The sequence below is a fragment of the Capra hircus genome, chromosome 4 (genome assembly GCF_001704415.2).
Source record: "Capra hircus breed San Clemente chromosome 4, ASM170441v1, whole genome shotgun sequence".
Taxonomy (NCBI): domain Eukaryota; kingdom Metazoa; phylum Chordata; class Mammalia; order Artiodactyla; family Bovidae; genus Capra; species Capra hircus.
Genome location: NC_030811.1, coordinates 34317776 through 34331091, shown reverse-complemented (window position 1 = coordinate 34331091; position 13316 = coordinate 34317776). Strand labels below are relative to the sequence as shown.

General features: G+C 38.4%; 1 protein-coding gene across 1 annotated transcript; it reads left to right on the top strand.

Annotated features, from left to right (window-relative positions):
• Nucleotides 1567–12963, top strand: WNT16 (Wnt family member 16). The gene is made up of 4 exons (XM_013963414.2): nt 1567–2061; nt 2254–2495; nt 4302–4588; nt 11209–12963. Exons 1-4 carry the CDS (start codon nt 1967–1969, stop codon nt 11671–11673), a joined length of 1089 nt encoding a protein of 362 aa, XP_013818868.2. The 5' UTR covers nt 1567–1966; the 3' UTR covers nt 11674–12963.

Below are 13316 nucleotides of genomic sequence, written 5' to 3'. Positions count from 1 at the left end.
AATAAAGTAAAAAAAAAATGAGGGTCGTGTTCTCCTTAATGCACACTATGCCTTTCTCAGGGAATTTGGACACATTGAAGACAAATTTTAGAAACGTATTTATGAAACACCTACTGTGTGTCAAGTACTGTGGGAATCAGCAAATATTTGCTGATAAAGCAAATAAAATAAATCTTTAATTTGAGTAAGTCTGGAATTTGGAACCCACTAAGCTGGGCTTCCCTGGTGGCCCAGATGGCAAAGACTCTGCCCACAAGCAGGAGACCTGGGTTCAAACCCTGGGTTGGGAAGATCCCCTGGAGAAGGGAATGGCTACCCACTCCAGTATTCTTGTCTGGAGAATTAGATGGACAGAGGTGCCTGGTGGGCTAAGGCCCATGGGGTTACAAAGAGTCAGACATGACTGAGTGACTCACACACACAAGCTGGTATATCCTGAGAGTTTATTAACATTTCAGAAGTCCTCTGAGGAGTAGGTGATGCCTCTCATACACATTTCCTGTCGCCAATAAGGTGAGACAGAGTTTTCTGATACCAAAGCTAAAAGCATGTGCCATCTGACTTCAGAGTTCTCCCCAGAGATCTTCTATCCTGGAAAACACTGGTTAGCTAATCTTTCTAAACTGCCAGACGCCAGAACATTCTCCTGCACCTGAACTCTGACTCCAGAAGAGTAACTTGCTGGATTCTATGCTTTTCTTTATTAATAATCTCAAATTAATTTGTTTCAGGATTGTCTCTACGGCTGGTTTGTGCCTTTAAGGAAAGGGATCTAGTCTTCAGAAATTCTCACAGTACTTGACACACAGTAGGTGTTTCATAACTAAGTTTCTAAAATTTGTCTTCAGTGTGTCCAAATTCCCTGAGAAAGGCATAGTGTGCATTGAGGAGAACACGACCCTCAATTTTTTTTAGAACTCTCCAGACAGTTCTCACTCACATCCACTCTCTGCCCTTCATCTCTGACAGTGATCTCAAAGATCGCAGGAAAAAAAAAAAAAAAGACAAATCGGCAAAATGAAATCACCTAACACAATTTAAATATGATAGATTATTAATAGGTGCTAGGCTAGAATCTTCCCTTTCGATAAAAGTAAATGCCTGCACAGATGACGATAGATGTCAAGCTTGACAGTATTTCTCTCATTCTCAAGTCTGCTGACATGTTGAGACCTCAATCAGGGTGTGGAAAAGTCAACTTTTTGGTACCAACTCGTACTCAAAAAATTATTCTTCTGTGAGTTAAAGGAGAGGAAAGAAACGTGTGCAGTGAGAATTTCCAGCCACTCCACCCAGAGTATAATTAATCCATATGCGACTGGGGTGGGTGGCTTTCAAACATCGCCCATTCAACCCACACCTTCGCCCAGGTTTATTAAGACAGAAGCGCCCCTATAGTCTTCGGCTTGTATCAATATTCCTCCTGCAGAGACCCACTCTGGGGAGACTGAGACGGGAGGAAAGGTCAGGAATACAGGGTCTGGACCTGCTGTCGGGAAGCAGCGGGCCCGAGCGCCCCCCACGGAGTCCGCTCTCAACCAATGGGAGCCTGAAGTCCCGGGATGATGAGATGAGGGCCGCTGCTGGGCCAATCAGGTTCCAGGCGCAGCCAGGGAGGGGGGAGGAGATGGGAGGAGAGGCCCGGGGCGATGGAGACAGAGCTACATCAACAGAAGTTTCTCACCTTGGAATGCAACGGACGCTCCCGCATCTCCTGCACATCTCCAACTTGGCGCCGGAGGAGGGCCCCAGGCTACTTTCTCAACTTCTTCACGCTGCTCCCGGCTCGCGAGGGGAAAGCTGCTGAGAACACCTACTACAGCTGGCCGCCTTTTTACGTTGTCTGCAGGGACAGGGGAGGCAAGGGACAACTTGGTGCGGGGCAACTGACCTCTGGCCTGGTGGGCCTCTGGGTGGGGAGGGTCGAAGAGGAGTGGCTGGGGCTGGGGGACTCCATGCGGGTGCCATGGACAGAGCAGCGCTCCTGGGACTGTCCCGCCTGTGCGCGCTGTGGGCAGCCGTGCTCGCGCTGTTCCCCTGCGGAGCCCAAGGAAACTGGATGTGAGTATGGGGGCAGCAGGGGCGCACGGGATTTGTGGCAAAAGGGGGTGCCCAGCCTCAGGGAACTCTCAGCTGGGGCGGGGGAGAAGGGGCGGGAGTCCTAGGGCGGGTGACCTAAATTTCGGGTAAACATCTGGGCTTGGGGAGGAAAGCAGGGCAGCGGCTTACGCTAGGGGCGGCCGTGTCTTACAGGTGGTTGGGCATCGCCTCCTTTGGGGTTCCGGAGAAGCTGGGCTGTGCCAACTTGCCTCTGAACAGCCGCCAGAAGGAGCTATGCAAGAGGAAACCGTACCTGCTGCCGAGCATTCGCGAGGGCGCCCGGCTGGGCATTCAGGAGTGCAGAAGCCAGTTCAGGCACGAGAGATGGAACTGCCTGGTGGCCGCCGCCTCCCCACCGGGCACCAGCCCTCTCTTTGGCTACGAGCTGAACAGCGGTGAGTCCCGGGACTCGCGGTTGGAGGGGGCTGAGGGCGAGACCTGCAATTCCTGTAAATTAAACAGTACTCGTACGGTCCCGTCGCTCTTTAAATTCCCCAGAGAGATCATTTAGTGGAAGGAAGCTGGGGGGCGCTGGAAGCCAGATCCGGGTACAGGTGCGGTCCTGGGGTGGGGGGTGGGGGTGACACCCCAGGTCCAGAGCGCAGCGCGTGGAGGTGTAACTCTTCCTCCTTCCCGCGGCGCCCGGCTGGAGCTGGAAGAAAAACTCTGACGCTCCACCCCGCCTACCCCTCGGACCCCGTAGCGCCCCCCTACGTGGGGGACCAGCTGGAGAAACATGATGTCGGCTGCAGGGAATGCCGAGGCCGCATCTGCTTTGATTTAAGCAGCTCCGCTGCGCACTGAGCCCTGGACAAGTGGCTAATTGCAGCGAAACCCCACGGTGTTTGGTTCCCGGGAACACCGCGTAGACGGAATAATGGCGATTTAAAAGGGACTGTCCCGGACAACCCTTGGGAGGCTAACTCAAGCACGACTTTGGTTTTCCCCTCTATTCCTTTCCTTCTACCCTTTCTTCTGTGCGCACATCCGAGGCGCGGGAATCGGCAGGGAAACAAAGTTCCACTCCCACGTGCCTAGCGACTTAGTAAGGATAAAGGCAGAGGTGTCAGCAGATTCAGAGAATTTCAGAACCTGGGCTCTGAAAGATTCTTAGTCATTTTTCATACTCATTTCCGTTCCCCTTCCACCTTTGACCCTTCCCCGCCGGGTCCTTACACTCACCGCCGCCTCGCTTTTGCCCCGCTGCGCTTTGGCCGGCACACCCTTCCGAAAGAGCACTGACTCCCTGCAAAAAGAAAAAAAGAGAAAAAAGAGGATGTGTTCTTCACAGTTGCTGAAATGTAGAGACATCAGCTGTTGAAAAGGTTTATTGGACAACGGCGTGATAACGTTTCTACTTCAATCTGAACATCTCTAAGGAGGGGGAAAGTCGCCTGCTGGGTCCCTTCTAGTCCATTTTACTAATATTTTAATAGCACTTCAATTTCCAAAGATTTTAGCTTGAAACCTATTGCAGGTGTGTTATATCCATACTCAGTATTCAGTGATTTTCCATAACAATTTTTTTTTACCGATGACATCTCAATTATCTTTAATTGCCCTTAGTAGTGTGAGAGGATATAATACCGTATATAGGAATATGAATATAATATTTAACTTTCATATTAATATTGTTATTCAGTATATCGTTAAAACATCTTTGATGTGAAAGTAAACTATAACGTTTATCTCCTAATTGCTTTAGTCTTTACTTAATTTTAGTTTGCATCCTGACATGTATTTTTTTGTACAAACTAAAGTCACACCAATTTTTCAGCCTGTGTTTTGTGATAATGTTTTAAATTTAAAGAGAAAGATAAGCTGGGCTCCTTGGGGCGTTGTCTTACTATATACGATGTCCATGCAAGGGATTTTAATTTCAATGTGTACTTGTTGAATTTTCATTGTCTATTAAGTACTGAGCTGGGTGCTGACATATATCTCAAATTTAAAATACAAACAGATGATTTTAAGGTATGAGGACAATTAATGACATACAATAAAGGAAAATCATACTGAAAATTAATGTTGCTTTTTTAAAAGATGAGGACAATATGAAACTGTCCTTTGTAAACGTGTACTCATTAAAGCATCCCTTGAAAAGCTGCTTTCCTGATAAGAGGGTAAGTAGGCGGCTTTGTTATGAACATAAGCAGAGAATGGTATGGCTCGTTCATTGAGCAACTTATTTCTTATTCTAGGCACCAAGGAAACAGCATTTATTTATGCTGTGATGGCTGCAGGCCTGGTGCATTCTGTGACCAGGTCATGCAGCGCAGGCAACATGACCGAGTGTTCCTGTGACACCACCTTGCAGAACGGCGGCTCAGCGAGTGAAGGCTGGCATTGGGGGGGATGCTCCGATGATGTCCAGTACGGCATGTCGTTCAGCAGAAAGTTCCTAGATTTCCCCATCAGAAACACCACGGCAAAGGAAAGCAAAGTACTGTTAGCAATGAACCTACATAACAATGAAGCTGGAAGGCAGGTATGTATTAGAAAATGGAATAGAAATCCAGTGCCTTTAGGTATAATAGAACTAGGGTTACACTTCTAGATCAATCTGACCAAATAGTCAGATGGTTTAAAAACGAAACAATTTCAGGCTAAATATACATATATATATGAAATTTTTATTATAAATATATAACAGCAACTATATATATTTTTTCTTTCATGAGCCTGTACTGACCACATTGATTTAGTTTAAGTTTCCATCTGATGTGACTTGAATCTTGTTACAGAATGTATTAATATTTGTGATTGTATATTCGTATACCTAAAACACCAATTATAAAGTAATAGAAGTACTAGTGCTTATTGGGTCATTTTATTCCACCCCTTTAGATGATTAGTTGTAGAAACCCAAATAAGACTTACAATATCTGCCTTTCTAATGGGACTGAATCAAATTTCATTTTCTCAAATTTGAATTTTCATTATTTTTTTAAATATATTTTTTCATCGGCAACGGCATCTTAAAGAAGTTATCAGTCTGTCCTTTCTCTAGCACAATGTTCTCAAATACATTACAGAATACATAGCTCAATAATTTTTGTAAAAAACAAAATTTATTTAAAGGAACTAGTTATTATAAAGCAATGTAGATTCACTGTAAAAACTGAGAAGTATAGATAAACGTAAAGGAACTATAGATGTATTAAATATTTGGGTATTTTTAAATTATTAAAGATTCAAGGAGAGGAAAATTTGAAGAATTACCTAATTAACCTTAATACATGAAGTTTTAATACTAAATTTTCTTAAAATGGAGTAATTTGTAGCTTAATTTAACTTTTATATACTTACTTTAATGAATAATGATGCTATAAGCTTTGAGTTCTACAGCATAGTTGAATTACTTGGCAATTCATAGTGACTTTCCGAAAACAGTTAAAACCTCTCTTAGGAATATATATTTTCTATTTTGTAATAATCTTTTCAGGACGAGAATATCACCACATATCCTATATTATTGTAAATATTCAATAACCTGCAAAGGTCCCAAAGTAGTCGTTGCAATCTGCCACATTCTCCTGCAATAAATTAAAGTAAATTGTGGTATCTCTCAGGAATATTTAAAGTATATGTTGCATTTGTTTTACATTTTTGGAAAGTGAATAAATGGAACCCGCTTGGAATAGTTGCAAGTTTCTGCCAGTTTTCTTTACTTAACCACTTTGGTTTAAAATACTAAAACTGAAAACTCAATATATGAGTGTAACATTTCAAATTCAAATTTGAATATTCAGTTCAATTTGAATATTGATTCAAAATGGAAAATTAAGAAATAGGAAAATCAATAAATAGCTATGCAAGCTTTTTACTTTTTTGTTTTGAAATTCTAAGTTAATTTATTTCACTAAAGTAACTCCTGTTGACACCATGTCTCTTTTTGATAAAGTCTTACATTTAAAAAGATTAAATGAATGAGTTTTCATTTCAGTTTAAATAACATCTAATAAAGGAATTTTTATTATTTCTAGCATATTAATGTAATAGAGATTAGATGTGATTAACATTTGTTCTTTAAAGCTCTAGAGTTAAACTAGAGAAAAACTCCAGGTCAAATTAGTGTGTTTTAAAAACAAGGAAACAATTAAATGAATATTTATTGTCACCTTAGATCTTTAAACTTCTTTAGTCATTCTTTGAATAGTTGGGTAGAGACAAAAAAAGATTTTAAGCAGAACACAAAACTTGGAAATTCATTCTTTTCGAATAAAGTTGTCTCCAACCGTATGAAAAGTCCCGAAGTATTCTAAAATTATTTTTATTAGTGATATTAGGCAGTTATTTAATTTTATTCCATCTTATGTGTTTTTTTAATTAAGTAATAATATTTACCTCTGTAACTATTAACTTTGATCTGATCTATTTATATTCTGATTTTATTAAAAACATACAACTGTTCAGCATAAATTTAAATCCACTGTTTGTTGGCAATAAAACAGTCTACTCACTTTACTGAGGTTTTTGCTATTATTCTAATTATGCAGCAAAAATTCAGCTTATAGGTAGATATGCATTTTGGATAAATTTCAGTTTTTTCTACTGAATCTCATTTTTTCCACATTGGTCAAGATGGAATCTTAAAATATTACAAAATATTACCTGGATATTTTGAGGGTACTACATTGATGTTTTTGTTGGTCTTTTCTCATGAAGTATTACAATTCAAAACATTTTAATATTTTTCTTTCCATTGGTGGTCAAAAAAAAAAAAAAAAGAAACCCACCATCACCACCACTACCGCAACAACAACAAAATCAACCAGGTTTCCAAGATATTATCTAACATGGAAGAACAAACAACTACATTTTCAATATTGGCCATTAGGATTTTAATTTAATAGGCATATTCCTCTGTGTAAGGTTTCAAGGTCTGCATTCAATTGAGTTGATTTTCCTCATCTCAAAATCCCAAGCTCCAAATGTAGGAAAGCATTCAGAGCAATGTGGGTACTGGCGCTTAGTAGTGCTGTGAGCAGAATAGATTATTTTCTAACCGCTGACCTTAAATACTCTAATTCCCACTTGGTTTCTGACACCATTCCTAAAGTTATGACTCCAAGAATAATGTTGCTGAATGGTGATTGGCTAACAGAATGATGTGATGTCTTCCAAGGGCAGAACTTCTGGGAATAATGTGACTTGGAATATTTATGGGTATTTCTTTTGGTGTGCTTAAAATATTTCCATTCTTCCCATGTCCACCTCATAAACTTTTAAGTTTCCCTACCCCATAATTTGTTTTATGATGAGTAACTCAAAAAAGTGGCATGGGCCCCACCCCCAAATTTCATTGACCTGTTTCAAGAATATTTATAAGTACTTGAATAACATGCAAATGTTTTGCTTTTCAGCAGATACAAATATATTTTTTAACTGAAAAGGACAAAATGGATCAGAGAAATAGGAATTCTGCGTATAGTCATACAATTTATGTCACCGTTTTCATAAAAACTTAAACAGATTATCTGACAGTGGACAAAATGAAATGTCACAAAATGTTCCATAATAGGTTTTTTTTTTTTTTTTGGTCATTTCTGTGAAGTTTGGATAACGCAATATACTGGAAAATGGTCATCTCCAGCTGTGTTACCGCTGAGTCAAATTTGTGGGGGCAGTCACTTCTTAGACCACTTCTCAAGCAGTTTCTATTTTTACATTAAGTGTTAATGATGCATGTTTCCTATTTCACTGCATCAGAAATTTATCAAACCAAAACTTAACACAGGGAGCCCAGTAGATTAAATGCTATGCTCCTAATTGCTCTTCCCTAGTTTAAAAATATTATCCCAAAAAGTGCACATCTGTTTGCAATAGTTAATAAAACATTCCTCTGTTAATATCGTTATAAACCTTAACAACTCAACTAAGTAGAGAAAGGAATTTTCTCATAACCACATACAACTCATTCTCTTGCTATTCTCTTACTTTTCCTGCTAGAAAATCACTCTGCTATCATTGCAGCTCAGAATGGCTATTTGACATCAATTAAACTCCCAGCTGAAAAACTTCAGAATATGTATTTTTGGAGTGTTCTTAAATATATTTGAATTTTCCACTTTCATTTTTCTTTGTTCTACCGAAATTATCCGGCTGCATATAAAGACTTCATATCATATATTTCCAATTTTCCTTATGGAAGACAAATGTCTTAACCAGGCTATTAGTTTTTCTGTCAAATTGGAATAATACAGGTACATGTTCTTCATTAACTACCTACTATATGCAAGGGATGTTTTGCTATCAAGCTAAATCAAGTAAAATAATTTATGAAAATGTGCTCTGAGAAGCACTAAGCTCCGTAGAGTTAAATCCTGTGTGTATGTGTGTCTGCATGTTATCTGCTCTTGAACTCTGCATTTGATCAAATTCTCCTTGTGGTGATTACATTGCTTTATTTTATCCATATTTGCCCAAGTTTCTTCCTTGGAGTCTTACAAAGATATCTTCATTTAAATTGTGTGTCACATTATTTGTCTTTCTATCATAGAATATAAATGTGAATAATATTCAAATGTATAATAAAATCTTTTCTTACACTTATTTTTAAGGACAAAAGGGTAATGGGATTAAAAGATAGTAGAATAAAATTCCTTAAAAATACCTTTGGAAAATTTAGTTAACTCCAGGTATTTAAAAGTATCTGATTTTTAGGGCAGTAAACTCACCCCAAATTTCAGTAGAAATTCAGCAAGTGTTATCCCCAGATTCAAAATCAGTCTTCTCTTTTATCCTTCAAACCTGGGCATTAGTGTGTCAGATTTGGACTGATACTATTACGGGCTGAGGATCTACAGGAAAACCTGCCAGATCCGAGTCTCCCAATATCACTGAGCTCCTAGCACTGTCTCATTTGTTGAAGAAGTTGGTCCTTATTACATCCTCTTGATGCAGTTTCCCGACGGAAGGGAGTTAAAACGGTTCAAGTGTTTTGATGAGCATCCGTTCTGTCCTCCATGTCTTGCAAATTGGCAACACCTTACATGATGCCTGAACTGCTTAATAAAAAGAAAAAGTGAGCTCCTCAGTCTAGAATCTGAGCAAGAGGCAGTCCTAAATCAAGTGATGACTGTAATGAAGGATGATCAGGTTTCAATGCATAAACTCACATTCTTAGATTTTTGGCTTTCTTTGGACGATTTGTTTTATAGCTACCTGGCATTGATTGAGCTCTCTTTTTCTTATATCCTTCGGACACTTAAAATCTGAACAAAAGTTGGCAGATTGCAATATTTTTAACATTTGCCTGGAGATATTTTAAAGAATTGAAGGTTTTGTGAATATCAAATGCCATCAATTTAACTGAATCAGTTTGTGCACCATACTCTATGAATTGTTTTCGTATCATTGAAAGATAAATTTTACTGAAGATAATAAGAAATAGACATATTTATTTGCTCTTTAGTTTTAGAATTCAAAAAGGCATATGTGTTGCATTCTATAAAGGGCAGTGTTTACATGTTGTTTGGTTTATTATTTTAAACACTAATAAAAACTATTGAATATTACACAAATCAATACCATATGCTCTCATTCAAGTCTGCAAATACAATAAATTGTTTGAAATACTCTGTCTCATTAGATAGTACAGAAACTTTAGTTAATTTGTTAAGAAATGTAACATTCCACATACATGTCAATGTCAAGTGTGGTAGAAAATTACTAAGTATAAACCCCTGTCATTTTTTATAGTTTTGATAAGAACTGTAAGTGGAATTTAAGCTGTGGGGTTTTTTTCCTTTCTTTGATGAGATTACACACATAATTTCCAAGTTATTGAATGGATAGATCATTTTTTATTTTACCCGGCATGTTGACAGAATGTCAACTCTCCAGTTAGTCCTGACAATTTATTAATCTGCTCTGCCATCCTCTGGGGATTGAAGGAAGTTACGCTGACTAGCCCAGTATGTAAGAAATTAAAACTCTAAAACTTTTGTTTTAGAAACCTTTGTATTGTTTTCGCTTGGTTAGCTCTATTTGAAATTTTATCTCAACTCTTCCTATACTTTTCTCTTCAGGGAAAGGGGGCATTTATTTTGACCTTAATGTGTGTCAGGCAGTGGGCTCTTACCTATGTATGTAATCTCATTTAATTCCTCAGACTAAATAAAATAACTCAGCACTTAGAAGTGAAAAATCATATAAATATTATTCCTTTTCCATGTTAGAATGGTGCTACTGATCCATCAAGAATAGGACATATGTTTTGAGTTAATTTTCCAGAAGAGGGGAAGAATTGGCTGGGAGCAGCCACAATGCCCAGCTCCATCTTTCTTGGACCAATTTAGGGTTTCTCAAGTGGTCTGTGACTAGGCGATAGCATGCCACCCCTCCAAACCCCTGTGAACATAACTGATTTTTGCAATGATAAAACCAGAGCACACTCAATTTGGTAGATCTCATCCTTGGATGCTCTTGGAATCATCTGAGCAGCTTTGTAGAAGTCATTGCCTTTGACTCCACCCTGACAAAAGTGAGAATCTCAGGGGTTATTTGTAAAGTTCCACAGGTGTTTTTGTGTGTATACAAGTCACCCAAGGATCTTACAAAGATGCAGATTTTGATTCTGCAGGTTTGGTGGGGGGCTCAGAGTCTGCATGTCTGTGCTGGTGCTGTTGGTCCATGAACCACACTCCAAGTAGCAAGATGCTATAATGAATGGTATCAGGAACGTGGAGGCATGAATGAACATCCTCTGACACCCAAGATTAAGTGAGAGATTAGAAATCAAAGTAGCTTCCCTTTGTTATCTCAGCTCATCTCTGATGACATTATTAGCCTGGCCTACAGTTTCAAATTAGAAAGGTTTGCTCTGTAGGGTCAAGAGAAGGACCAAACATTTGGGTTCTAAGAGATCTAAAAGAATTTTTCAGGTCCAAAACCATCCTTATTTTAAAATTATTATTATTTTATCTTTCTTATTTAATTGAAGTATTTTAAAAATCATTTTATTATTTTCATTAAAATATATAACCATTGCTTTTATATAGGAGGAAATAGATCCAGAAAGTTAAGTGACTAGGTGGGTGGTGCTTTTGTTGTTGGGTAAAACAGTTCATAAACTATGTTTCACTCAATTCTTGTTGGTTGCAGGCTGTCGCCAAGTTGATGTCCTTAGACTGCCGTTGTCACGGAGTTTCCGGCTCCTGCGCTGTGAAAACATGCTGGAAAACCATGTCTTCTTTTGAAAAGATTGGCCATCTGTTGAAAGATAAATATGAAAACAGTGTCCAAATCTCAGACAAAATAAAGAGGAAAATGCATAGGAGAGAAAAAGATCAGAGGAAAATACCAATCCGCAAGGATGATCTGCTCTACGTCAATAAGTCTCCCAATTACTGTGTTGAGGATAAGAAACTTGGGATCCCAGGGACTCAAGGCAGAGAGTGTAACCGCACGTCGGAGGGCGCAGATGGCTGCAACCTCCTCTGCTGTGGCCGAGGCTACAACACCCATGTGGTCAGGCATGTGGAGAGATGTGAATGCAAATTTATCTGGTGCTGTTATGTCCGCTGCAGGAGGTGTGAAAGCATGACTGATGTCCACACTTGCAAGTAACCACTCCATCCAGCCTTGGGCAAGAGTCCTCAGTGACAGAAGTATAATGGGAATACCATCCAGAGGGTGCCTCCCACTGTGCAGAGCTGGGGAAGTTGGCTCCTGCCTCCTCCTCAGAATTCCCAGATCCTCCAGCCCCTCACAGAGGTCCTCTTATCTGATGTCTAATCACATACCAAGCATGTGGATTTCTTGGGATTCTGAAATGGAAAAAGTTTGGGTTCACATTTTGGTGGTTTAGGGAATATAAATTGAAATGCAAGGAAGACCATCTGTCTCGTAAAGAAGAATGGAAAATAGTCTTCATGCCAAGAGACCTGGTCCATACTCAGGATAAGATCCTGGACTATGGAACTCAGTAGTGGTGGGTGAATATTAGTCATTTTTTAAAACACCTATTGTAGCAACAAGGAACAGTAAACACGAATCTCATTTATTCTTTCAGTAGTTTTTTATGAAGAAATAATACTGTTTGTGCATAGAAACAGAAGATGGTGACAGGTTAACAGAAGTGGTAGATGCCTACATAAACTTTCATTCATTTCAGAAGAAAGAATCTTCCTAAGTGATACAACATCACTTAAAACATGTTTATTAGAGTTATTTAGTGACAAAACAAAAGAAGCAAAATGTAAAAAGGAAACTGTATGATTTGGATTATAAGTGACTTTTAACCCAGAGAATTTATCTAGAAAAACATCAGGAAGGTATATAGCAACCTTTACCTTTCACTTTACACTCTTGTTATTGATTAGTTTCCATTCTTAAAATCTCAGCCCTGAATTATTGGTGGAAGAAGGGATTCTGAAAGCATATGGGACAATCAGAGGTAAAAATATAAAGGGCTCTCATGCATTGTAAGGAAAGGCACACTTTAAATATGTAAAGACAGTATTTTTTACAATACTTTGCTGGATTTTTTTCTATTTTGTAAATACTGTATTTAATTATATGATATATATTGAAACTTAAGATATCTTTTGCCAAAGCCCAAGAGCTAAGGCAATAAAATTATCTCAGAAATAATATTAGCTTCTGTTTCCTTTCATACTATTGACTCTGACATTTTTTATACATTGCAGTAGAAATTCATGGAGCAGTTAGTTATATGGATGTGTATTTCCTGCCCAAATGGCAGTTTTATATGTTATAAATTAAAATATGCTGCAATATATTGATAATTGTGCTATTTCAGCAGTCATATTAAGTTGAATTCTGTTTTTAATTAGTTATGTTTAACTTGTAAGGTTATTATAATAAATTATACAGTAAAAGGCTTAACTGGAAAAAGGATCTAAATCAGAATAATGACCAATTTGTGGATTTGATATCCTGGATATTTATTACATTGTGTTTAATGCTGCTTTTTCATGTGAATGTTGAATGGTCTTTCTTGTTTTAGTATTCGTGCATGTATATTCATCCTATTTTACAAGGTTCCTGGTAAAAATTACAGGGCTGTATTTAAGGTTGTATTTTAATGTAAATGCTATGTTTTTTTTTAATATATAAATTGTTAAATACTTCAGTATCATATAGAAAAAAAAAGAGGTTTTCTAAGTTCAGAATGGACAAAGAATATTCTTTTTCTTAAAATAAGCTAAAGAAAATTTTCCCTGCCCACCCCAGTCTCATTCTATTTC

Bases quoted from the DNA above. Each gene is read 5' to 3' on its own strand.
- WNT16 (XM_013963414.2), top strand. From the start codon at position 1,967: ATGGACAGAGCAGCGCTCCTGGGACTGTCCCGCCTGTGCGCGCTGTGG. The intron at 2,062-2,253 runs GTGAGTATGGGG...CGTGTCTTACAG, and splicing joins GGAGCCCAAGGAAACTGGAT to GTGGTTGGGCATCGCCTCCT. The intron at 4,589-11,208 runs GTATGTATTAGA...TGTTGGTTGCAG, and splicing joins ACAATGAAGCTGGAAGGCAG to GCTGTCGCCAAGTTGATGTC.